This window comes from Haliotis rufescens, unplaced genomic scaffold (genome assembly GCF_023055435.1).
Source record: "Haliotis rufescens isolate VD_foot unplaced genomic scaffold, xgHalRufe1.0.p SCAF_20, whole genome shotgun sequence".
Classification (NCBI taxonomy): Eukaryota; Metazoa; Mollusca; class Gastropoda; order Lepetellida; family Haliotidae; genus Haliotis; species Haliotis rufescens.
The window spans coordinates 20233318-20261221 of NW_025963891.1; the positions used below are offsets into that span (position 1 = coordinate 20233318).

Genomic DNA, 27904 nt, shown 5'->3' on the forward strand with positions numbered 1-27904 from the left:
CGTCACAGGCATGCAATACATAATAATGAATAATTGTATTGTCAATGATAACAGTTAGTTGGTGTTTCGCTTTCAAACACTGACAGCCGCTACTTTAGCACTACATGACGTCCTGCTTTTAGGATGTCTGCAAGTGGCTGTAAATTGTTTCTTAAACTACCTGAAATTGTATTTATAACACATGTTAACGTGATAATAATGTGTTCAAACCATTTTAGTAGCACCTGTTCAAAACATACTCGATACTTGTTTTATGACAGTGTAGAATTACGGTTTAAAAATATTTTCAAAGATGCTTTACAAAACGTCATAACCAAATGCTTCAGGAAAACCTTTTTGGAACAAAACAAATTCACGTAAATTCGCAAACATATTTTAGTAATTATATACATATATGAGAAACAAAACACATTCCGATTTCAGAAGAAACCTCTGCTGTAATAAATTCCAGATATTAAATACCTCAGAATAAACAATGCTTTCAGTGTAGAACTTGAAATCACACGATCATTCAGTAAATTCACACAACTTTTGTTCGAATTTGAATGTTCTTTGAAAGTTAAAGTTAAATTAACCTCCGTTAGTCATAGCCCTTCTTTATTCACTGGGGGCGGTCGGGTAGCCTAGTGGTTAAAGCGTTCGCTCGTCACGCCGAAGACCCGGGTTCGATTCCCGACATGGGTACAATGTGTGTAGCCCATTTCTGGTGTCCCCCGCCGTGATATTGCTGGAATATTGCTAAAAGCGGCGTAAAACCATATTCACTCACTCACTCTTTATTCACTGGCGAACGTTTAACATAAATGAGCCCACGAGCCTGTTCTTCATCTCACAAATAGTGTGTCTCGAAGCATGTGTCTCTCCTTCGCCAAGCCCCCTCCTTCTTTGACTTGAGAGCTGTCTCAACTAATTCGAAGGCATCTGCAGTATGTTCGACCTTGACAAGAGCTGAGAATGACATACATCACTATGTCTTAGTAACATAGATTATCCTCACGTTACTGTAAGAGGCATAACGGTCGAGTTGAACAAAAGTTGAGGCTAAAATGCAAAGGTTGTGCTTGTGAATTTGGTCGATGGATAAGGTTCAGTATTGTGAACATGTACAAGTGTATTGGAATGTAAAGTGACTGTGGAGTAGCCCATTGGTTAGAACGTTTTTGGCTCATAACCCGAAGGTCCGGGTTTGATTCCTCACATATTTGTAGGTACAACGTGTGAAGCTGATTCTTGCCATCCGCTGTGTTATTTCTGGGATATGGCTAGAACCCACCTCACAATATCTATAGAACGTTGAACGTTGGCTGCTGGAGAAAGACAGTGTCAAGTTGGTTTCAAGAACTGTTTCCAACATACAACAGGACGTGCAACACTGTGGACAGCTCGAAGAAAGGACAATTACACTACGTCAAGACCTTTCCCTATTTCCCCAGACACAGTACCACCTTACATGAAATGTCAATTGGATCATTCGTGGGAGAAGCCTTGGTCAATATGATCATGGCTAATGGAAGGGGATGGCTGCAAGAGCGTGTCTCTTACTCAGGTGGGCTGTTCCATGTCATACAAGACATGACCCAAGAAGCAACTTAAATGTTGTTAGACACCTGTTCAGTAATACTGTATGAGAGGATTTACCGATCAGGTCGTACTGTCGTATTGATAGTGTACGCCAATTCCCGGCCTCGTCAGATGAGAACCTTAAACATAACTCCATCTACAGTGATGCTCTAGAATATCGAACATCGCAATAAAGATACCTTATCGCCAATGTCAGACAGCAACCAGACTGTAACAGATATTGATTGTCGTGATATTTTATGTTTTACAGAGCATGCACCGTCTGCAACGTATAATACAGGGGGAAATAAGTTATTGATTTCCAGCAAAGGTTCAGTAGTATTTTGTATTCAGGTAGATCAGTTATACGGATCGAGTTAGGTTTAACACCGCTTTGAACAGTATGTCGTGTCAAGCATCAATGATGATATGCACCAACCAAGCCATAAAGTCTGACCATCCGTTAGTCGGCGCTTGCAAGCTGAAAACCAATTCTAACCCGGATCTTCGCGGAGTAGATATATTTGTAACATGCGATATGTTTTATAATTTCCGTTTATAACATTACTAGTGATGTTCATAATTTTGTATTAACATGTTGCATAAATCTACAATATATGCTTTCTATGTGTCCTGGCTGGATGATTTACACCACGAGCGACTCAACAGTTTGTTACCTGTTTGAAATTACTGGTGAGTTTGGTCATGATACCGTACATCACATTGCTTGACAGACACAAATTGATGTGGAATGATTACGTAACAATGATAATCCACCTTTGTTGTTTGAAAGCAGCTGCCACGCCGTAAAAGGGTTGATTTGATCAATAGTTATAGTAACATGTAAGAGTATTAGTCAGTAATATACTATTAATTTATCGTTAGGGTATAATACAACGGTTGTCATACTGTATATCTGATCTTAATGATTTATTCCTATACCAAACGTTTTTGAATGTTTTCCCATTCTTGGACATTTCCAAATTTGACGCATTAAAAATGATGTCTGGTGTAATTCCCTATTTTGACTGGTACAGGTTCAATATGTTCCCTTTCAGACGAATAATTGACTTGTCTTTGCGTGTGTTTGTGACGGGTGCAACCTTTCCGCGAACACCTGGTATGGAAAGGGTTTTGTTGCTATTATTCTAAATATGGAGAGAGGTACTTGTACAAGTCATCTTTACTTGAGTTCCTATTGAGACAACGCATTATTAGTTATTATTGTTACAAACAATACATGATGATGTATGTTGGATGAATGTATCTTGATCATGATGAGCACATCTCGTCATAATGTCTAGTGTACATGCGCATATATATGTATACATGTCATGGTTGAAGGTGTGTCATCCCAACAAGTTGTTTAAAGTTACAATAACCTGATCACTCCCTAGGCCTGTTGAACTGCCATGTGTATATCACATCTAATTCATGAAACCAAGATATGTACTCCAATATTAGACTAAATACACAGAAAATGTAAATGAGGCCTCTCAAAACCTGCTACATGTACGTGCAAAAATCACTACACTTAATTAAAACTATGCCATTTATTGCAACATATCATAGACACATTCCACAAAGTAAAGATACTCGCTGGTTATGTTATGGTTTGGCATGTGAATATTGTTCTTTGTCATGTTGTACTGCCTTTAAATCAATAAATTACTATCTGTGAATTTAAATTCTAGAAGAAGTTCGTATCATTCTTTTTTCTGTCGATACGACTAAGGCAACAGGGCCAGATGGTATAGGTAACAAGTTACTTAAATTAACTGCGACTCGTTTAGCAACAATCTTGACTTAATTTATTTACCTTATCCCTTAAAAATATAACTTTTCCGTCAGTTTGGAAACAAGCATCAATAATGCCAATTCATAAAAAAAGACGATGTACATGAATGCTCAAACTGTAAACCCGTAGCACGTACAGGTTGCTTAGCCAATATTTTTCAAAATTGTATTTTCAAACATTAAATGTCTAACTTCTTCAGGGAAAACGAAATAATGGCAAATTTACAATCGGGATTCATGCCTGGTGACAGAACATCATGTTAACGCACGTACCTATATATAATTTTGTTGCTAGGACATTAGACGAAGGGCGTATTTTGCGATGTATGCAAAGCTTTTGAAAGAGTATGGCATAAAGATATCATTCATAAACTCAATACTTGGGGCATCCAAGTTGATCTTCTGAAATGGTTCAAAGGTTATTTAAAAAATAGATTCCGAAAAGTAGTCATTAATGGTTATAGCTCAGATTCAATACTTGAACAAGCTGGGTTTCACCAAGGGTCGGTCCTTTGACCACTGCTCTTTATTGTTCATATAAACCAGTTTTAAAGGCATAGAGAGTAACATACGCAGTCGACACGTCCATAATAGTTATCATTGACGATTAAATCTCTGCAGCAAATTGTATCAAGAACGAGTTGGCAAAAGAATTATACTCGGTTAGAAAATGGCAAGTACATGTAGGATGCACCCCCGATAAGACCAAAATTACTGTGTAACATTCAGTCGGAAAGTCGATTCCGATGTAAGACCAAATTCATACATGGAGGGTACTCTCAATAATGAAGTACAAAGACATAAACATTTAGGAATTACATATATTCATGGAAAATACAATCAACGAAAGTATTTTAAAAAATAGTCCATTGATCAACCGCTTCAGGAGTTTAAAGTACAGACTAACAAAAAATAACGCTTGAGATTATGTACACACCTTTTGTCCTGCCTCTCTTCGACTACTGTTGACATATTTGGGACAATTCTACACGCGAACAATCATTGTTACTCGAGCATTTACATTTGGAAGCATTGAGAACTATTTGTTGTTGAACTTCGTGGTACCCGTCATGCCAAAAATTATTTTAAAAAATTGTTTCAATCTTTAAATTTTAGAAAGAAGACACCGCTTCAATTTGATTACATTTCACAAAATAAAAAAGGGTATTTTACCTGAATATCTTAACGATGTGATTCCAAGTCAAGTCTCTTATTATAGCAATTATAACCTTAGAATGACATCTAACTTACAGGCAATCAAATGTAGACCCCAGACCTATGCCAAATCATTTCTGATACGGATACGAATAACTAAAATAACTGAGAATAAGGTTCTAAATTATACCAAATTGTGCACTATCGCCCCAGGCTCGGCTGCAGCGACGTAAACGCTGATAAGCTCAGGCGTCATGTATCACACATACGAGACTGGGGCAGTGGGGTAGCCACGTGGTTAAAGAGTTTCGGTCGTCAGGTTGAAGGCCAAGTTCGATTCCCCACATGGGTACAATGTGTGAAGCCAACTTCTGGTGTTCGCCGCCGTGTTGTTACTGGAAGCGGCGTTAAATCATACTCACTCACTCAAATACCAGACTGCACTCGCGGGTATCATTTTGAAGATGCAATCCACCTTTTCTTTACCTGTCAAAAATACGACAATATCAGAAATACTATTTATTTTAAATCATTGGTATGACTTCAAAACAATATTGCATGACGATAGTTCGGTCAGAAGTTCTACAAACATAAAACATCCTTCAATCAGTTCACTGCTTCATTGTCAAAAGAAAGTAGATCTAATTGTAGACATATAGAAAGGAAAACGGCATTATTATATTTCACAGACACCACTGACTTCAATATATTGTTTTGATGTAAACTAAGCGGCAAAAGAAAGTATAGGTTGGCAATTTGTAATTTTCCTAAAAACGTCGATAACTAGTGGAAAGTGGTTATTGGGAATATGACTGCCCAGGAACAGGTACCAAAAAACACCTCACCCGAACGCGCCACCTTTGACGGCGCTCGTGCGATGACAAAAAGATGGTGAAACAGGTTTCCCGCCTGTGGCATAAACTGCACGTGCATGTTAGCTGTATAAATGCGTTCGTCTGCAGGGTATAACCACACGTGATGATAGCCCACAAGAGAAATGCCACGACTGTCACAGGAGCAGAGAGAGAGAGCCATCGGTATGGCCGAAATGGGGGCAACACAGGTCCAAATTGCCAGAAGGTTTGGTCGTACACCATTGACAGTAGCCAGGCTGATTCAACGGTACAGGCAGACAGGGAGGACACAGGACATGCCTAGAATCGGACGACCCCGAGTGACAACACCACTGGAAGACGGTCAGATACGGTTCATTCACCTGCGAAACAGATTCGTAACGGCGACGGCGACGGCAGCAACAGCGTTGGGACATCCCATTAGCCAACGTACAGTACTACGACGACTTCGTGCTGCTGGAATCCGAGCGTATCGTCCTTTCCGAGGAATGGTACTCAACATCGACGCCTGAGACTGCGATGGGCTAGGCAGGTTCGACGCTGGCAAGTGAGAAATTGGCGTCGAATGCTGTTTACTGATGAAAGTCGGTTTAACTTGTTTCGAAATGACGGCGGAGCACGAGCTATCGACGCAGAGGGGAACATTTGGCTCCGGCGTGTATTCGAGAGGTCCATCCTTTTTGGCGGAGGAGGTGTCATGGTGTGGGGCGGTATTTGTGGTGATCAGAAGACTGATTTAGTGATTATACAGGGAAACCTGAACGCTGTGCAGTACAGAGGTCAAGTGTTGCAGCCAGTTGTGCTTCCGTTCTTACAAAACCAACAGCAGGGGACATTGTTTCAACACGACAATGCAAGGCCCCATACTGCAAGACTGACTCGGAACTTTCTAAACCAGCAGAACGTTGACGCTTTGCCCTGGCCTGCCCACTCACCCGATATGAATCCTATTTAACATCTGTGGGACCATCTTGACAGACAGATCAGAGCACGCCATCAGCCTCCCGTCAACAGACAAGAATTGCAGCAGGCCCTGAGAGACGAGTGGCAACGGATTCCAGTCCACGTCATCAGAAGACTGACGTCATCGATGAGGCGGCGTATCACAGCATGCATTGAGGCAGCTGAAGGTCATACACGCTATTGAAGGCTACTGTGTCGACAATGAACTTGTAGTGTGTCTGACAATTTTTTGTGACATTTCAGACAACTTTTGAAAATGAAATTTCTTACCCCACCATTGTTTACCTTGAGCTTACATTACCTGTGATTGCACAATTTCATTCAAACTGTGGTTGATCAATCATTTGTTACCCCTCCTTAGATTATATTATAATTCACAACAAAACTTCTTCTTGTTATTTTTATCGATCATGGAACTTGACCTATACTTTCTTTTGCCGCCCAGTTTATTTCATTTGTGCACTTTGTACATATGTTTGGCGCTATCTTGTGTATACCAAGCTGTTAGGTACCTGATAGGTATTTATATAAGCAAGTTTCAGATTTCTTTTAAAATAAAAATATGTTTAAACCAAATGAGTGCGAACTGTAGGCGAACTGTACCAGAAACTAACTACATTGCAGGTGAATTGCACTGGAGGCAAGTGCATCCTTTCCTACACGGTGCTCCACATAAAATGCCTACATGCAAAATATTCAATGTTTTTAGGGACACGTCAATTCATAAACCAGGTATACGTTTATGGAAATTAAGGCGTTAATGGGAGGCGTTAAAACGTTATCTAGTTGTACAAATTCATCCTTATCTCCCAACAGGCAGGTTTAGTCACATAGCCCAAGGAGCTAGCCCCGTCAAGATGTGGACCAGTGTCTGGCTATGTGTATTTGGTGTCCCCTTTATAGTGAGTTGTACATAACAATGTACTATATTATATTACAACATTGGATGTTGTAATATTGCAATATCGTATTGAAAGATCATATGTGCTGATTTAGCAATCGATATCATAATATTTACATGTGTATATGGTTAGAATACATAAATTTCGGTTAAACCGTCAACTACAGTGATTCGTATTTGTTTCATATCCAGGTTGGGGCTCCAGCAAATTTGGATATCGGTAAGTTCCCAAGTAGTAAAGCGGGGAAAAAGAAGGAATTGTCTATAAAAGTATACCAATTGCATGTTCTATAGCTTAAATTAATTAGATGTTTTGTTATTGACTCATTAAATTTAAATTTAGCTAAAATGTCGGCAAACTAATTTACTATGGTTTGTTAATGAGTTTTACTGATATCGCATTTGCTGTATTACGCGCCCAATAAGCATTCCTGACCAAATTCCAGAGTGACCAATTTGTGAGTGCAATCATTATAGGCGCTAACTACGTATTTGCGTAGGTATATGGCCGGACATTTGCGCTAAATTGTTTTTTAAAATGTATTTTTTATTTTAAAAATGTGTGACATCAATGAACTATTTTTCTTTCTGTATATTTCAATTTTATGCTGCAGAATCGTAGCAGAGTAGGGGAATGTAAACGTAAATACCGATTAACTATTATCAAACAAGTCTTAGTTTTATCAAAGTTTGAACGAGGTTTTTCACTCACAAGTTTCTAAAGTACAACATATGAAATATAAAGTTTAAATTCCAGCAATGCTCTGTATGAGTGATCCAAAGTCTTTTGTTCTGATTACTTTCTTTCTCTTTCCAGATGAGCCAAACCATTTCAATGTTGAAAGTGTGGCTGGTAAATATTTAGCGTATACTTTCAGCAAGACATACATGTACATTCGTTTCCATGGTGTTAAAATGATGTCACAGCAAATTACAATCGCCTTTGTAGTAATTAATATAAAATAATATAAAAGCTAAAAATAAGTATTAACTATGAATATATGTCGTGCAATATATTGTACAAATGTGTCAACATAGAATAGAATATAGCATGTGTTTTGATTGTAGGACTCTTTGAGGGTGACATTGATCTTGATGGAAATAATCCTTTCGTAAGTGTATTCTTTTGTGTCTTTTCTCAGCATATCCATATATATATGGTGAAAGCCGCACTCAGCAATTTTCCAGCTATATGACGGCGGTCTGTAAATAATGGAGTCTGGACCAGACAATCCAGAGATTGACATCATGGGCATCGATCCATGCAATTGGGATACGATGACATGCATCTACCAAATCATTGAGTCATGACAACCCGATCCCGTTATTCGCCTCTCACGACAAGAACAGCTGCCTTTTACGGCAAGGATGGCTTGTTGGAAGACCTATTCTAACCCGATTCTTCACGGGTCTAACGGTGGGGCATACGTGGATTTCATTCCAATCCGTGGATTCGAACCATAGCGAACAAAGGCTTAACCACTAAGCTATCCTGCCTACTTTTTGATGTAGAATAAATGAATATATATGTGTATATGGATGTTCAATGCACAACCCTAATTGAATGTGATTTTTAATGCAACCACAATGTATGAGTGAACATGATGTGGACATTTCTTTCATTTTCAGGACAGGAACGGAGTAAAAGATCTCAGCGAAACTTGGCCGCATGGAGTAATACCTTATACCATTTCCAGTCATTACAGTAGGTTAATGAAATTATATATCACTAGTCATAATGTTTACCAACAGGCAAAGGTTATTGTGACATGTTTTGCTTTAACTGACCTTGAATAAATTATTATAGATGTGAAATAGAATGATAGAACTAAACCAAAAACGGCATACATTGGCCATTGAGCATGGAGGCTAGTTCATACAGGAGAATGGATATATAATACGCGAAACTGTGTATGAATTCACGTATGTAATGCTTACATTAACTCTCGATATTACAAAGATAGTAAAACATTAGTCTGCAGCTGTATGTGAATGCTTTACAACGATGCCACGCATAAATGTGACCTCTGAGGCGTGAGAGACTCGTGAAGATCCGGGGTAGAATAGATCCTCAGCAACCTATGCTTGCCGTAAAAGACGACTTTGTTTGTTGTAAGAGGCGAATAACGGCATCGGGTGGTCAGACTCGCTGACTTGGTTGATGCAGGTCATCGTGTCCCAAATGCGAGGATCGATGCTCATTATGTTAATCACTGGAGTGTCTGGTCCAGACACGATTATATACCGACCGCCGTCATAAAGCTGGAATATTGCTGAGTGCAAAACAACAAATAAACAAAACAAAATAACAATTCTGTGGCGTGAGATAGGTTTGCATGCTTTTCCATGTCCCAGAAGCACACTATGGATACCAGAAACTCAATGTCAAATGCCACTGGGTTTGTTTGGAAATAAGTTCTAACACCGGCGTATTGCACAGAAATGGAACACCACTGGGACGCAATAAGGTGTACTTTAGGTGTTCCAGCCTACCACCTGATGGCTTCCTTTAACGATAGAACACTGTAACGTCTCAAAGTCACAACAGATGGATTCAAACTTACCATCGCCGAAACCACTTTCAGCCAGCCACACTGATAGCCGGGACGACGTCCGACGTCGTCTAAGTAGTATATAAGATGTCGTGTCAGGCAACAAGCGGAGTCGACTGACATTTGAGGTGATGTGAGATGAAATATGGTTTAACGTCGTGTGCATGCACGTGTTTGTGTGGCTGCTTCTACTAGTCCGGCCTAATGCCTATTTTATAGTGCTAGCACACTGAGATACCTTGCCGAAGTTTAACATGATTAACCCACTCATGTATACTGAGCAGACTAGTCCTTGTTTTAGCCCCTTAATGCCGAGCGCCAGGCAAGGTAATAATAAGTACAATCTTTAACGTCTTTTGTTATGACGAAGCGGGGATCAAACCCCGTCTTTCCGCTCTACCTGTGGACCACTGAGGCGGTCCCGACATCTCAGGCTCACGTGGGACAGCCAACAGGTTTTCTTGGTGGCAAGTCGATATAGCTCACTGTCGTCTGATAAGTCCCGTGTCCAGATGTTTCCCCATTCTAGAGGAAAAGAACGCGGGCAAGAAATGTATTATCAACACGACAACACATTGCAGTTACAAAGCAGTAACATCCTCAAGTTGGTTGGTTGGTTGTTGTTTAACGCCGCAATATTCCAGCTATTTGACGGCGGTCTGTGTAAATAATTGAGTCTGGACCAGACAATCCAGTGATTGACAACATGTGCATCGATCCACGCAATTGGGATCGATGACATGCATCAACCAAGTCAGCGAGCCTGACCACCCGATCCCGTTAGTCGCCTTTTACGACAAGCATATGGCAAGCATGGGTTGCTGAAGACCTATTCTACCCCTGATCTTCACGGGTCCAGTAACATCCTCAACAGAATAACGTGTGGAGAGGTTACCTTGGCTGGCAAACCCACCCGACGTAACTCCCACTGAATATGTGTCCGATAAGATCATTATGCCGTTTTTCTCCATCCACCAATAACGCTGCAGGAACTTGTCTTGAAACTCTTTGTATATGGGACTCTGTCCGCCATTTTGTTGACCCCAAGAGGTGAAGATCATACCAGCTACTTACCAAAAACTCTTTGACCTCTCTCATGAACAGTTGAGATGCTGAGAAATCATGTCATATAATCTTTGCCTTTGGATGCACATGTATGCTACATATATTATAAAATCAGTTTGTATGACACACAAATATATACAAAAATACTCAAATCACTAATCATTGAAGCATACAGCACTACTTTAATCACTCATGCATGACCATCCAGATTTTATCGAAAGCTTCAAATCGCCTTTGCTGTTTTCCTCATCGTAACGATGTACATCTTGCATATACGTGAACCTCCCACTGTAGGTGATGCAACCAAAGAGACCATTGTGAATGCTATGAAGGAGATTGAAAATGACACCCGAGTCAATGGAAAACCTTGCATCACCTACGTTCCCCGCACCAACCAACATGACTATGTCGAAGTCGCTTCAGGATCAGGGTTTGTGTTATTGGTATTTTTATCTTAATGAGCGCTTCATTTCAGAAAGACAACATTAGTTCTTTCTTTTAGATTGTCAGTGTGAATAATTACTCCAACAGACTTAACTCTAGCCATTCTGCACTGTTCGATTCGTTTAAATATTCCGGTTGTACGCAGCGGTAAAAACGGAAGAAGTATTTGATAGGCATTAGGAACGTGGAAGAACATCAATACGTGAAACTATTTTAATAGATAGAATTTTTGTTATTGTTTGTAAAGTCAAATCAAGTCAAGTCAAGTTTTTTCCCATAAATCACATGTCATACAAAGAGAATATATATACATATGTACACATATACATACAGTTATGTTAGTAATAATAATAATAGTAATAATAAAAGTATAATAAGATATATACATTGTATGTGTGAGCATATACAGATATATAAATATATACTAGTAGTAGTATTTATACAATTTCATTGATGCATTGATATACTTGGACAAGTTTATAAGGATAGGCCTATATTGTATAGAAATTAGTGATATATATTTTTCAATTGAGGAGTATTCGCAATAATATTTTGTTAGATATCGATTTCTGAGGACATTTAAGTTAGGGCAATATAACATGACATGTAACTCGTCACCTATTTCAAGATTACATAAGGTACAGATTCTATTTCCTCTATATGTACACTGTACCATCGACCAGTTTCTATTCGGATTACCTGACGATTACCTAATCTATATCGCGTTAAACATAATCTTAAGTTTTCAGGCAGTGGTAATAGGTTCAATGATGTGTAACTGCTTGAAAATAGAATAATAAAAACCTTTTGAAGAGAAGGTCATCTCTCGTGTCCAGTGTTGATAATATTGATCCATCACAGCTGTTTTAACTTTATACTTCAACCATGAACTGCTAGTAAACGACTGAGACAGCAAAACATAATTTAACCCCGTGCTCTCCAGTATAGTTTTAATGCAAGTTGGTTGGTTGGTTGGTTTGTTGTTTTACGCCGCACTCAGCAAAATTCCAGCTTTATGACGGCGGTCTGTAAATAATCGAGTCTGGACCAGACAATACAGTGATTGACATCATGAACATCGATCCATGCAATTTGGATACAATGACATGCATCAACCAAGTCATCGAGTCTGACCACCCGATCCCGTTAGTCGCCTTTTACGACAAGCATAGTCGCCATTTACGGCAAGCATGATTTAATACAAGTAAAAGGTGGGAAGTTATAATTACTGATACGTTGATGCATCTTATACATAAGCCCATGTACTACATGCACCAACTTTTTTTGTGATTGTAAAGATTTTACTCCAATATAAAAATCATTCTAGTTATTATGATAATTTCTAGTGGGTATCTTGCCTAGAGTCACCATAAACCATGAAGTTTGGAGTCGACTGTTTGACATCAAGTATACGCTTGCAATATATCAAATGAAATCTTTCAATGATCATAACTGACTTTTCCATGCCCCACACTTCAGAGGCATATAATAATGTTGGTTGAATGATGTGGCCAAACAAATGTAATTGACAGTCGACGGACATTTCCAACTGTCGAATCTTTGTAAAAACGACAAACATTGCTCTGGAGGCTTGCTCGCAAAGGCGCTTTTGTGTCTTACAAAACCGATCATTACAGGTAAAATATATCCCAAAATATATATATAGCTTTTGACAATATCTAGTGCTGCACCCTGTAAAATAAATCTATATTCTTTTTTGGACGAACGATTTAAAAAGATGAGTACTTTTGTTTTGCTTAAATATATCTTAAATTTCCAACGATTGTAATAACCACTAAAAACATTTAATGATGGGCACCACAATACAGCTATTGCATGCTCCAGGCGCCTAAACGATACCCACATCATGGCGAAACCGCAGTATCGGTGGTTCGAGAGGAGAGCTATTAAACTCTTCTGGTCTAATCGAAGGTGAAAGGTATCTGTGAAGGATATGTACTACGTCCAAAATCATAACATTTTCGAACATCACAAAACTAGGTCGTGGGTTAATGAAGATTCCTGAGTCACTCCTGGTATGGTAGAACGTTCCGGAAAAGACTTGAATTCATCGATCATTGGCTTGTCTCGTGTCCAAGTTCAATCCAAGATTACACACAATTTTCCTGTTCATATGAACTACGACTTTTATGATAAGATTGATGTGTCATATTGAAAAATGCAGTGCTATTGCCTCTTGAAATCTAATTTGGAACTTGCTTTGTAACACATTTTGCAAAATTATGTTAGGGAACGTGAGTGATTAGCTTGTGACGCTATTCACATTTTATAGATTTTGTGTACCTATCGTGGAATTCACGTCACACGAAATATATTTTAAAGACATTTCCCATCAATTTAGCGAAACGATAATAATATCTGTTGCTGTATATCCATGCAATATATTTTTTTTTAAATGGGCACACTAAGGTTAGTCAAATGTCGGCCCATGGCACATTTCGATCACTATATACAGAAAGTGGTCCCACATAGTCTTCAGTAAGCACACCTAATGAAGTTAATTGACAACTTATTGATGTGAGCTCCTGTTGATATGACTATGACAGAAAATGGGTGGGCCAGCATTTTAGAAATCAGCACTAAGCCAACCTAACGACGCTGGGCAATATAAACATTTTGTCCCACTTGTTTCGATCACAATATTCAGCACTATTAAAACAAAGAATGTCCAAATCACACTCAACACATTGCAACTATTATAACTTTCTAATATGTGTTGACCACCTACAGCCACCGCTATTCCCAATGGGAAAACTAATATACATTAGGTTTAAATTTCATTGTCAAAATCCAGTTTTAATTTGCCGCAATTTGCCGATGGGAAGATGGAAAGAAAATATATTCAAGCATTTGATTAAGAATGCTTTTTACCTTAGAACCTGACAGTGTGTGGGAGCTAAAAGCATCGTCTTGCATTATTGCTTACGCTGGAGTGCTTTGCAATACTTAAAATAAACAGCACATACACTTATGACCGGTTTGAAATTACATTGTGCTGCGTCTTTAATTGAAAGAAGTGGCCGTTAGTGACGTCACTAATTTGTCTATCACAGTGTATGAAGATACCAAAATCACTTTTCATGATTTATATGAAAGTGGTTAACGTATTTCATTCGTAATTGGTTCTTGTTGGTTGAAAAAGAACCGAACATTTTGAGGATCAGTGTTCGCATCCGTTAAGAGGAACATATACCGATTAATAATTGAGATAATTTTAAAACAATAAGAAATAACTTTTTAAACAATTACAAAGAGTTATATAATGAAGAATCACGAAAGCAGTAAGTATCATGTGTTGGGAGAAATGTCGCCCTGTCGACAAGATCCCATGAACCTGGGAACAGTTTCAAGACTGACTCTGATAATGATCATGACTGCTCTGATGGTCTTTACCAAACCTCTTTTTAAACCTCTTGGTTCTGCATCGAGCTTTCCTTCAAAATGAAATGCTGTTCAAAGCGGCGTTAAATCCACCTCACTAAGTGGGATAATATCTGTCAATATTCTACGTTTGCAGATGCCATTCACATATTGGACGTGCAGGTGGGAAGCAGATTGTAACAATCAGTAACGGATGCTACAGGAAGGGAACAATCATGCACGAGTTCATCCATGCACTGGGTTTCTGGCATGAGCAGTCAGAGACGACCCGGGACCAGTACATCACCATCGTGTGGAATAACATAGAGTCGGGTTTGTCATTATTTATTTATTTATTGGTTTGCTTAATGTTTAATTTAACAACACACTCGGCAATATTCCAGTTACACACTACCGGGAAAAAAGTCCTAGGCATCACTGACAATCATGGGAAATAATTCAGTCGTTTCTATGTCTGTTTCACAATGGCTACATGTATTATTCCCTACATATCCGATTTTGAATAATCTGCTATCAGTAGGTGGGGCGTGATGTAGAATTTTGAATTGAAACCATTGGAGCCTAGTTTACACAGTGCACCCGAAGGGTTGCTGTTATAGTTTGATTTGTCCAGTCCTCTAACGATATTACTCCTTCTAAAATATGTTTTCCATTTTATGGATTTTTTTACACAAAGTTTCTTTACGAGACATTTGTGAAGATATTGAATGCCTTTATAATATTTCTGTATGCGGTGCATATTACTTAAGAGGATGTAATGGGATTTAAGAGGGGCCTCAGATTCGTCCTGTTGATACTTTTTTCTACAGAATTGTTTGATGGAGGTTATGAAGTGAAGTTTCATGCAGTGACGAATTTCTTACTTATGCAATTTACGCATGCAATGATCGGTATGCTTTGTTTGTTTGTTTGTTGTTTAACGCCGCACTCAGCAATATTCCAGCTATATAACGGGATCGGGTGGTCAGGCTCGCTGACTTGGTTGATGTATGGCATCGATTCAATTGCGTGGATCGATGCTCATGATATCAGTCACTGGATTTTCTGGTCCAGACTCGATTATTTATAGACCGCCGTCATATAGCTGGAATATTGCTGAGTGCGGCGTTAAACAACAAACCAACCAATCGTTGGTTGCTGAGGATCTATATTCTAACCCGAAATCCTCACGAAAGCTATTCGTGTTTAACCCTCACGTAATATATATCAATAAGTATTGTTATGTTATTATATCTCACCGTAACTAATGAATAGTTTGTATTAATTTCACGCAAACAAACTTAAGATAAAGATATCCATGAATGTTGAATAAATTGTAACCCATGTAACATAGCACATGCATTTTCAACACTGTTATATCAATATCCATGCCTGATAAAAAAAATTGTAAAAAGAATTGTAGTACAATTACCAATATGTGTCTTATCTATTTTTTTTCAGGAAAAGAACATAATTTCAAAGCCCATCCTAGTTCTGAATTGGACTCTTTCGGTGTTCCATACGACTATGATTCGATCATGCATTACAACGCATACGAGTTCTCTAAGGACGACAACAAACCAACCATCATTACGAAGCAGCCAGGTGTTTTCATTGGTCAGAGAATCCGTCTCAGCACGCTTGACATCAAGAAGATCCAGATCCTCTACGGTTGCATACCGAGGGGCAGTTCATGTATGTGTAAAACAGTACTTAAGTTAAATGCGTGTATGGCAGTCACATCTATCATTGAGGGTAACTTTTGAAACCCTGGATCCATTTGCCGACATAGCTTTATTTGGGGAGTGAGTCACGTTCTTGAACTCTCTCTCTCATAACTGACTCAGAACAGAATTTCTCTTACTCCAGGGAGTACTTTGATTGAATGGCTATGTGTAGCCCAAAACGAATCCCTGGTAGCAAATTCATCATGATAATAATTTGCAATAATTTATAAGTAACAATGGATGTATTAACATAACCTGGTAAATCGAGGAAATTATCCATTGCATTTTGAAGTCAAGCATGATACCTTCACAGTCATACATGATACCCTGCCTTCGCTATTTTACATAGTTGTTCACCTCTTTCCTTTTCCAGATATGCCACCAACTGTCGGCACTCCAAGTTAGTCTGGTTTATTCCTTTCACTATGGTGTTGGTTTGGTTTGGTTTGGTTTGGTTTGTTGTTTAACGCCGCACTCAGCAATATTCCAGCTATATGACGGCGGTCTGTAAAATAATCGAGTCTCAACCAGACAATCCAGTGATTTATATCACGAGCATCGATCCATGCAATTGGAATCGATGACATGCATCAACCAAGTCAGCGAGCCTGACCACCCGATCCCGTTAGTCGCCTTTTACGACAAGCATAGTCACCTTTTACGGCAAGCATCGGTTGCTGAAGACCTATTCTACCCCGGAATCTTCACGGGTCTCATGGTTAATGAGATGTATTTCTGTCCTGCAGAGGTTTACAGCGATTCGTGTACATTCCAATCGGGCATGTGTGACTGGCAGAATCTTGGCAGTGACCGCACGAACTGGGTACGAAGGAAGGGCAGAACTCCAAGTGGAAGAACTGGACCAAACTATGACCACAGCCTCAGTTATGAAGGTGAAGTCAGAGACCATCTGTTACAACATTCACACAGAAGTATCTTATTGTGATGCAAAATACTAATTAATCAATCATTTTAAACAATAGGAATAAGGAACAAGAGCTCCAACATCCGACATTCAGTGTATGATTATGAAACATTCATACTTTATCACAGTTTTGAGGGGCACTTGGCGAGGAGACAAATTAAAGCATTGGCACATCAAATATCAAGGTTCATCTCACGTGGGTGCAATAAATGAGACGTATCCTTGTTTGTCACAAGTATCAAAGCGGCGTAAAATTATACTCACTTTTACTAATTTTATTACTATTCGTACATAATTAACGCCCATCAAACGTATATAAGATGCCAACACCAGAGAATGCGTGGGTAGAATGCGTTGAAGGGAAAATTAGCGGTGAATTTGTATGAACGGATCACTGAAAATCAAACTGTATGATGACACCAGGGCCAACTTGCACAAATCGATCTTACCGCTAAGATGATCTTAACTCCCATACTTTAACATAGGCTAACAATAGTCGTAGCGCTAAGAACGTTTTGTGCAAGTGGTCCCTGGTGTTCACGAAAAGGGGTTAGCCTACGTGTCCGAAGTCCAGTGTTTTGTCTCTCGGGCGTGTCAGAAACCTATAATCCTGAGTTTGAGAAACATGTTCTCCCTGATTATGCTTCTTGGTTTGTCATCGCCAAACCAGTGCTCGTGGGTTTCCCCCAGGAACAACCCAAGGATCGGCATCATTTCGGGCTTCCTCCCACATTAATCTGACATGTCGTGATTAAAATACTGTGCAAAGTGGCGTTAACCTCACTCATCCCTACAAGTTGTACCTGCAATCACTACGTCTACATCCAGGTTACTACATCTACATGGAAGCCTCGCATCATAGTCACTACACAGCCGTCATGGCTTCCAAGCAGTATCCGGCAGGGACGTACTGTGTGACCTTCTACTACCATATGTATGGCCCCGAAGAGGGCAAAGTGTACCTGAGAGTTGCCCGTGGTACACATGTACAGAACATCCATACAATCAGCGGAGACCACGGCGACCTCTGGAAGAAGGCGGAAGTCCCATACACCTCTCATGACTCATTCCAGGTAATACATAGAAGCTTAACACGTCGTGTTTGGAAGTAGAGTTAAGATAAATCTTTTACATAATTTCGCAAAATTATATGTGTGTATTGGTGTAAAAGACGCAATCTGAACAGTTGAAAAACGTTCACAGCTTATTTAGCGGTATTCAAAGCAAGGGAATCGTCCAGACTTTTCACTGCGTATAAATACTTTGATTTACATGTGACCTTCCGCCTCGTGCTCTACAGGCCATTAAAACACATCTGTGACGTCATTCTATTGTTTGACCGCTCCATTATTTTTCAGGAATGGAGAGTTGCTTGTCAACTGTACATTATCTTGAAGCAGCATTTGAATTTTTCAAATATTTTCAACTACAGAATATTTTGTCAAAGTGTAAAAGTAGGGATGAGTTTTAAGTAGGGGAATATCCTCGTAACTCTCCATTCCTTAGAAATAATGGGCCTCGGCCCCTGCGGGGCCTCTGCTCCATTATTTTTAAGGAATGGAGAGTTACTCGGACATTCCCCTCTACATTCAGCCCGTAAAATCCAGTACACTCCGCTAGTGACGCATGTAACTTGCTTGTTTTGAGATGCATTTTCAGTAAAATATGTTTGTGTGAGCGCCAGTGGGCTCGGTATGGTAACTCAAAATGTTAACAGGGTCAATTATGACGTGCCAAGCAGATGACGTCATATTAAACACTATGACGTCACCTTGTCTGTACAGGCCGTTCGGTCGACTTTTATGGGTTTTACAAGACGGCGGCCAGCCAATCCCATTCCTGGATTTGTTTCAAGTTTCATTAAAGAAAGCATGACGGCATGAATATCGCATCAAGAAAACTCGATTTAGTACAGTAACTACTCACCTGGCGAGTTCAGTTGTCATGGGAACATAAGACGCAATGTATTTCATATGATATCATAACATACGCAACTCTGAATAATGCATAATATTTATAAATATTATTAATTGTGTTTACATGTATTCCCTAAAGAATTTTACCCGACGCCAATAGAAAAGTTCAAAACAATTATTTGCGTTTTCTTTTTCTTTACCAGTTTCAGTTTGAGGGCATCATTGGCTCAGGGTCCAAGAGTGACATTGCTTTGGATGACATAGCAGTTCACACTGGTGCTTGTCCAAGCGGGGGTGGCATCATTGGTTGAACAGACTGTATCGCCTTGTGTAATTGATGAATCGAAGTTTACAATAAAAATATGATCTGATTTAACATTTATGTTTTATTTGTATTGTGACTGGCTTTATTTGCGTCAGTAACTAAAGAAACACAGCTGTAGTTTTCTCTTTCGCGAGATCGTTGTTTTTATTTCTACGATCTTTCCAAACTGTACATGTTGTTAAGTTATTTCACTGCAATTAATCACCTTAATAGATTTTACGCTCGTAAACGCGCATTTCTTCGAGGTAAACTCACTGTCCAATTCTCTGAAAGGGAATGTGAAAATAAAATACACATGTAGTTTTAAACGGAATTGAACGAATATTTTTTGTTAGCACTGCACATTCTACCCCGCTTCATGTTTTTTTTCAACAAACTTGAAATGGTAGTGAACTTATTCATCTCTTTCCATGCAGTCTGGTGAAGTTAAGTTTGGTCAGGTAAAGTAGAGGTAAAGCCATTTTTGTGGTAGCTTGAATGATTTATATTGTTACCTGACAACCTGTAGTGTTGTTTTGTGTAGTTACAATTATTGATACAGTATTACAACCATGGTGAACTAAGAAAACTACATGGCCCATTAAGAAGATTCCACTCAAGTAGCTTTTAATGGACATGCATATTTCATGTTGCCAAACGAGGTTTCATCCACTGAGTATACGTCAGGAAGTACCGTGTGAACAAAATTCCACGCAAAATAATCGTGACCGGCCATAAATCTACGTCAGGATAATTACAGAAATGTAGTTTTACAGAACCCGTGAAGATTCCAGGGTAGAATAGGTCTTCAGCAACCCATACTTGCCGTAAAAGGCGACTATGCTTGTCGTAAAAGGCGACTAACGGGATCGGGCGGTCAGGCTTGCTGACTTGGTTGATACATGTCATCGATCCCAATTGCGTAAATCGATGCTCATGATGTAAATCACTGGATTGTCTGGTCCAGACTCGATTATTTTACAGACCGCCGTCATATAGCTGGAATATTGCTGAGTGCGGCGTTAAACAACAAACAAACAAACAAAAGAAAAACAGTACATTTAATAGTACTTTAGAATTATGCGTGATCAAATAATACTGTCCTTGTTCGTAATGCTTCATGTCGGCTCTGTTGTCTCGTAGATAGAGCGTGTGTCCGGAGAGCGGTCGGTTGCCATCGGTGGTTCGTTCCCCTACCGCATCATACAAAACCATAACGTGAAAACTATGGTACTTGTTCTTACCCTGCCTAGCGCTCGGCATTAGGTGGATAAAATAACGACTGGACGGCTCGGTGTCTGTATACCTATCTGAGTGGGGTGTGCGGCATAGTATCTCAGTGGGCTAGCACAATAAAATCGCATATCAGACAACACACATTCACACACGCACACGCACACGCACACGCACACGCACACAAACTGGACGCGATTATCAATTCATGTGGAATAACTTTAAACATAGGGGTGCCTCAAGGGAAATTACGATATATTCATTACAGTAAAACATATTGTAAAGCCATCGTTTTCAAGTGAAACAAAACGAAAAAAGACCGAATTATATATTGCACGCCAAACACCAGTGATTGTATGTCATAGTGGATGCAATTGCCATATAGCAATTTATTTTAGAATATTAGATAGAAAATTACTTGAAAACACTTTTTTCTGTTAACCTAAAGTTTATTACGCATGATGCCTTATACAGATATTTATAGACCAGAAATTTAGAGCAAAATATGTAGGAACCCAAAACAAATTGCAACAGAAACAAATTGTTTTGCTTCAAACTCAAAAATACCTGAGTATTCACATACTAAAAGTCTTTAGAAATCTTTTATTTATTATTATTTTTTATGAAAATTAAGGATAATTATGGACATATCAATATTTAAAAGTAAATAATGAACTGCTTCCTTATTTTTTTAAAGAAGAATAATCACAGGAAACTGTGTCGGAGATTTTACCTTCATGAAAAACAATATATATTTCAGAAACAACCTGTCCATCCAAAAGCTTGTTTTCTGAGAGTTATCTACTTTAAAACAATAACTGATAGAACATCACTTGAAACACTTTGTTAACATCAGTTGTTTAAGGCAAGCATTAAAACCGAGACTGAACATGACCGCCATACCATGGAGCACAGTTCTCATCTTGAAATGTGCCAATAAACAAGACCAGATGAAAATATATCCTGCAAGAATTTAAAATATGAATATTAGTTAAAATGAAACGGTTTTAATTATTGTTTGCCCTTAAACTTATTTTTAATTATTGTTTGCCCTTAAACTTAAGTGGGTGTCATTTATGATGGATGAAGCACAAAATAATGCAGCAACTAAAACGTAGTTTCAATGAATAACTTCCTAGCTTATAGGAAACACATGTTGTTTAATAAGACTCAGAAAGGTATGCGATTAAGATGGTTTAAGCTGGTAAAGTGATTACATACTTGTATCGTAGGCAAGGTAATGAGATCTTTGGAAGCCCTTGTCAGAACTCGGTGTCACTGGTGAAGAATCCTCCCAAGAGGATGAAGTACTGACGTGTTGTTGTGAGATAGTTAACTTACTCAAGATTTCCTAATTGAGTTGAAAGTGGAGTTGTTGCTTACCACTTCAGAAATATGTCTCCCCTCGTTCAATGTTTTTTCAACGAAACTTGGCATGTGCATTACTCGTCAGATGAACTGGTGCCTTTAGCTATTTGAAATCCTTCTAAATTATATTTTGTTACGTTTCCATGTAAACAGACCCGTGAAGATTCCGGGATAGAATAGGTCTTCAGCAACCCATGCTTGCCGTAGAAGGTGACTATGCTTGTTGACTTGGTTGAAGTATGTCATCGATCCCAATTGATTGGATCGATGCTCATGATATAAGTCACTGGATTGTCTGGTCCAGACTCGATTATTTACAAACCGCCGTCATATAGCTGGAATATTGCTGAGTGCGGCGTTAAACAACAAACCAAACCAAACCAAACCAAACCAAATCCATGTGAACAATTTGATCTCAAATATCTCAAGCCATAACTCTCAAACTAATGGATATGGTTGTATGAAACTATATATGTGCAATGACGACATGCTCATCTAGTGCCTTTTCTCATTTTTTTATTGCGTTTCCATGGAAACAATTTGGACTTAGTCTCAAACAAGAAGCATTCTATCCCGCCACATCTCTACAGCTAATGAATATTTGTGCATGAAACCATTTTCTTTTCCAGTCTATAATTTGCTACTATTGTTTTGTTTTATTTGCAAACACTTTTACAGTAACACCTTGAACTAATGTATCAAAAGGGAGGGTAGACGTATGTTTTTGAGTAAAAACACATCGTGGTATGCTTCTGATTTCATATTCCTAAATTTCATTCCAAAGAACATATTCAGAGAGTCAAAACAGATGTTAAATTTGCCACACCGGTTGCTAAGTGGTCATAACACGAGGCTTTTGGGTTTGCCAGCCTGGTGTGGAATAAATGACTGTGTTTAAGCTAGTTCTCTCTGCTGACGACCGAATACACATATCCAGACAACATCTGACATTCGCATTACCTCTCATTGCTAGAGAATATTGCTTGTTCCGAATAGGAATTGTTTTATTGAATATTAAGTACACTTTGCAGAGTCTGAAGGAACGGGACAACTGTATGGTTAAGATCAACCTCGCGATTGTTATTCTTCTGGATCGCATTAGATCATGAGTGTATGCCTGGTTTAACATGCTTTGTAGTAATTCTTTCATTATGAAAGGATATACCAGAGGGAAATTAAATTCCAACCAGCTAAATAATCAATGTTATTATATTATGCGTTATGCAGCTTGCGTGCCGTGTAACGTGACACGCTACGGTAATAGTATCTAACAGATACAGATATGGGTGTATAATGAATTACTAGGACAAAGCTTCTTTATGCTTCATGTTTTCCTTTGATGTTTCCAACAGTTTGTTGGTGTTTTTTTAAGCTTTTTACGGTTGGTGATATGATCAAGGACACGATCGGTGGGCTTTGGGATCAAAATAACGAAGTCTATTGTATATCTATTTATAATGTCACATGAGCGTACACGAAAAGAAAATTGTCAACGCCAGAGAATAACCTGTCTCTATTATCCACCGATACAGATTTCATTGGGCGAAAAAAAGAAGAAGAGAGGTGGAAATGAAATGAATGGTTCAGTGAATATACGAAACACGATTTGGGATGAATATCTGATATCCTCGTTTATTTTGGGGGTCAATAAATAGGACACGCTATAACCAGTGTAAACGAAAATAAGGTGTTGTGAAATGGGTTTGTTTTAATGTCGCGTCCAAGATTCTTGCATTTATAAGCGACGTTTATGCAGGTGGGTTTGTGTGTGTGCTAACCCAATGAATAACCCACTTAGACACAGTATACTGACTCTGAGCCGATCAGTCCTTATTTTAGCCGTTTAATGTCGATCGCCAGGCAAGGTAACAACAAGTACCACATTTCCACGTTCCTTGGTATGACGCGGGTGGGGATCGAACCTCCGACCTTCCGCTCTACCACTACGGAGGCGATCTAATGGAAATAAACACACATACACAGATTAAGGTATGCGATCAACATGCATGTGTGGTCGCGCAGTCACTCGTCATGTCTGCAGACAAGGTTTCATTATCATCGTTAGGCGTTTTGTTATTTTCTTCGTTTCGCTAAATATCAATTTCATAATTTTTTGTCTACATGGAAATGTGCAACTAAAGAAATCAACTTGTATATGTTCTAAACTATGGGTATGAACAAACACTGAGAACATACAAGAATGTATTTGGAGTGCTGTCGGGCTGTTGAAAATAGTCGATCCGGTATTTTGAGTAGTAACATGTCCCCCTTTGAACTAAATCACCGATGTGAAGTGAAGTTAAATGAGATAAGTGAAGTGAACTTCTAAAGTAGTTCCGTGTTCAGTTTTTGTATAAGTAGGGTACTTGGTTCAGAACTGTTATGTTGCCGCAGTAGATATTGGCTGTGGATTCCGAATATAATAATCGCAAAACAATGTGGACATTTATCATTTTAAACATTTTGTGGAGACAATGTAAGTCGTTTACAAGTACATCTGTGCAAATTGCCATGCATTGCACAGTTTCTACATAAATCTTACTCCAGTGTCAAACCCTATTCGAACAGTGAGGACCTTTTACCCTTTTTATGAATAAACACACATGAATGGAAAAAGAATTGTCAAAAACTGTAGAAGAATATAGTAGTTTCCTGAAGGGTAACAAAGCTAAACAAACTCCTTGAAAGTATAAGTGAGTGAGTGAGTTGGGTTTAACGCCGCTTTTTACAGTATACCTGTTATTTCACTGCGTGTCAGCTTAATGTGGGAGGAAAGCCCCAAGTGATGCAGGTCTCAGACGTTTACCACTTCGGTGAAAGCCACGAGCACGGGTATGGTGCTGACAAACCTAGAAACATAATCGGGGCGATTAGGGATTCAAACCCACAATCATAGGTTTCTGGCGTGCCCACGGGACGCAACTCTGCACAGCGAATCGCAGCGCCTTAGACGACTGAGCCACCCGTGCCCCCTTGAAAGCATAAAACGTCAATGCCACAGAATAATCAGTCGATTATATGCCGAATCAGATTTCATTTGGCACAAATGGCAATTGAAAAGAGTAACGAACAATGATGAATATAATTACAATCTTATTTAATCATGACAAATTTTCGGATCGATCTCATTGTTCTCCGAAAAAGTGAAAGTAAACATCATATAAACTTCACATATTCAACACATTTGCGAACAGTACTACAATTTACGATCTCCAAGGTATGTTGGGTGTGTATCAGAAAGTTACTATGAAGTTACTAAAGAGTACAACCGTCATTTAACAGCTCAATATTTATCCAATATATTCTGGTGATCAATGTGGTACCTCACACCGGTTAATATATATGATTAAATTACGCCAAACGTTACTTGGTACTGGACGATCATGAAGATCCCGGTTTGGAATAGGTCTTCAGCAACCAATGCTTGCCTTAAAAGGCGACTATGCTTGTCGTGAAAGGCGACTAACGGGATCGGGTGGTCAGGCTCGCTGACTTGGTTGATGCATGTCATCGTATCTCAACTGCGTGGATCGATGCTCATGATGTCAATCACTGGATTGTCTGGATCAGACTTGATTATTTACAGACCGCCATCATATAGCTGGAATATTGCTGAGTACAACAAACAGAACAGAACATAGTTTATCTGTACTGGAACAGTCTCTTTTAATATCTCAAATTACCTTAAACAAGCAAAGAAGCAATGTGAAACACAGAACACAAACTTGGCGAGGAAATACATATCTAGGATTTTTATCAAATATATTTTAATTTCATGTTGAAAAATCGACTGCTTCCAGTGTACCTTTTATGATGGCCGACATTATAATGCTGCTCTTGTAGCTAAGATGTGCTGCTGACACGCGCTACAGAGAACAATTACATATATTCCAGCAGGATACTTCCCTTCAGCGAATGTGGCGGCATATGTCACGACTGGCATCCGGCAAGAACCTGCTGATATTTCTAAGGTTCTTTCGGGTATACGTTTGTACGATTGGGTATTTACAATGGCTTGACTGTCCTCCCATAATAGTAAGTGAGTGAGTATGATTTTACGCCGTGTTTAGCAATACTCCAGCAATATCACGACGGGAAATACCAGAAATTACCCATGTACAATGTTCCCATGTAGGGAATCGAACCGAGGTCGAGTCACGAGCGAACGTTTTAACCTGCAAACTATCAAACCCCACCCCACCAATGATAGTTATCCGTTATGATATATGCGGAACACGAATTGTCACGTGTGCTAAGTATATAAACATCAAGTGGTTATTTTGTCAGTTTTGTACTTGGCCCTTTCCCTAACGAAGGCGTACTAATTGGTTTGAGATCAGCATTTTGTAGTGAAACAGAGGCTTCATTATATTTTAAGACACCTCCCACCCGAAAATAACATGATGGTTGCTCCCCCATTTGTTTCGTTGAGGCAAACTCTATACATGTGGGGGGCACGGGTGGCCCAGTCGTCTAAGGCGCCGCGATTCGCTGTGCAGAGTTGCGTCCCTTGGGCACGCCAGAAATCTATGATTGTGGGTTCGAAGCCCGGTTCGCCCCAATTATGTTTCTAGGTTTGTCAGCACCATACCCGTGCCCGTGGGTTTCACCGAAGTGGTAAACGTCTGTGACCTGCATCACTTCGGGCTTTCCTCCCACATTAAGCTGACACGCCGCGATATAACTGGAATACTGTTAAAAGCGGCGTTAAACCAAACTCACTCACTCACTCACTCTATACATGTGTAAAGTTCCATTGTAGCTCATTTAAACACTCCATAAATTAGACAAAGTTTGTTTTCGGAAACAGTACATGTGTATAATGTTTTTATCGTAGTGGCATGACAGTTTCCATTCAAGGCCAAGATTCCGGGGTAGAATAGGTCTTCAGCAACCCATGCTTGCCGTAAAAGGTGACTATGCTTGTCGTAAAAGGCGACTAACGGGATCGGGTGGTCAGGCTCGCTGACTTGGTTCATGCATGTCATCGATCCCAATTGCGCGGATCGATGCTCATGATATAAATCACTGGATTGTCTGGTCCAGACTCGATTATTTACAGACCGTTCACATATAGCTGGAATATTGCTGAGTGCAGGGTTAAACAACAAACCAACCAACCAACCAACCTGTAATGATTCATAGTCACTTTTGGTATTTGGAGTCGCATGCAGTAGGTAATTTCTTTTATTGAAATCACAACTACATGTATGGCAAATGGAGAGGCGGTGAAACATGAGTAGTATTGTCAAGCAGTATTGATTTATTCTGTCAAATAAATATTTGATTTGACATCATCATGACGTGAATGGCGTGCTCTGAAACTAGTATCATCAAGATTTTATGACCATCGCGCAGGCATTGATACACAATTTCAATGTGTTGATTGGCCGTTTAGATGTTTCATGCTAGACTTGTTCCAGAGCCTCGTTGTCTGGATCATCACAATAGCCTTCTAAACAACACAGAGACAAGCCAACAACTGATAATGTTTCAAGCGTTGACTGTCGGGATATTTATCAACGTCAAATCAATATAACTGGTTACATTTTATTAGATGTTCTACTGTGTTGAAAACAAAACAGTTACCATAGGGATTTTCCTTTGATAATTGCAACGCTTGAGAGGAAGGAAATTGTCGCCGCTTGTAACGACGTCTCGGTTAATGCAAGAGTATAATAACTCATTCATTAATGTCAGAAAGAGACGAATGTCATAAATATTCATCCCTTTTGGGAAATCCACAATGTATAGCATAA

The 27904-nt window shown here is 39.1% G+C and overlaps 1 protein-coding gene across 1 annotated transcript; it reads left to right on the top strand.

Moving 5' to 3' along the window:
- Positions 1-7145: 7145 nt before the first annotated feature.
- Positions 7146-19611, top strand: LOC124139988 (meprin A subunit beta-like). Its single transcript, XM_046507302.2, has 12 exons — positions 7146-7231; positions 7423-7450; positions 8048-8083; positions 8299-8342; positions 8860-8935; positions 11142-11277; positions 14830-15005; positions 16134-16367; positions 16773-16799; positions 17146-17292; positions 18153-18397; positions 19444-19611. The coding sequence occupies exons 1-12, from the start codon at positions 7187-7189 to the stop codon at positions 19549-19551; spliced, it is 1302 nt and encodes a 433-aa protein (XP_046363258.2). The 5' UTR covers positions 7146-7186; the 3' UTR covers positions 19552-19611.
- Positions 19612-27904: the final 8293 nt, after the last annotated feature.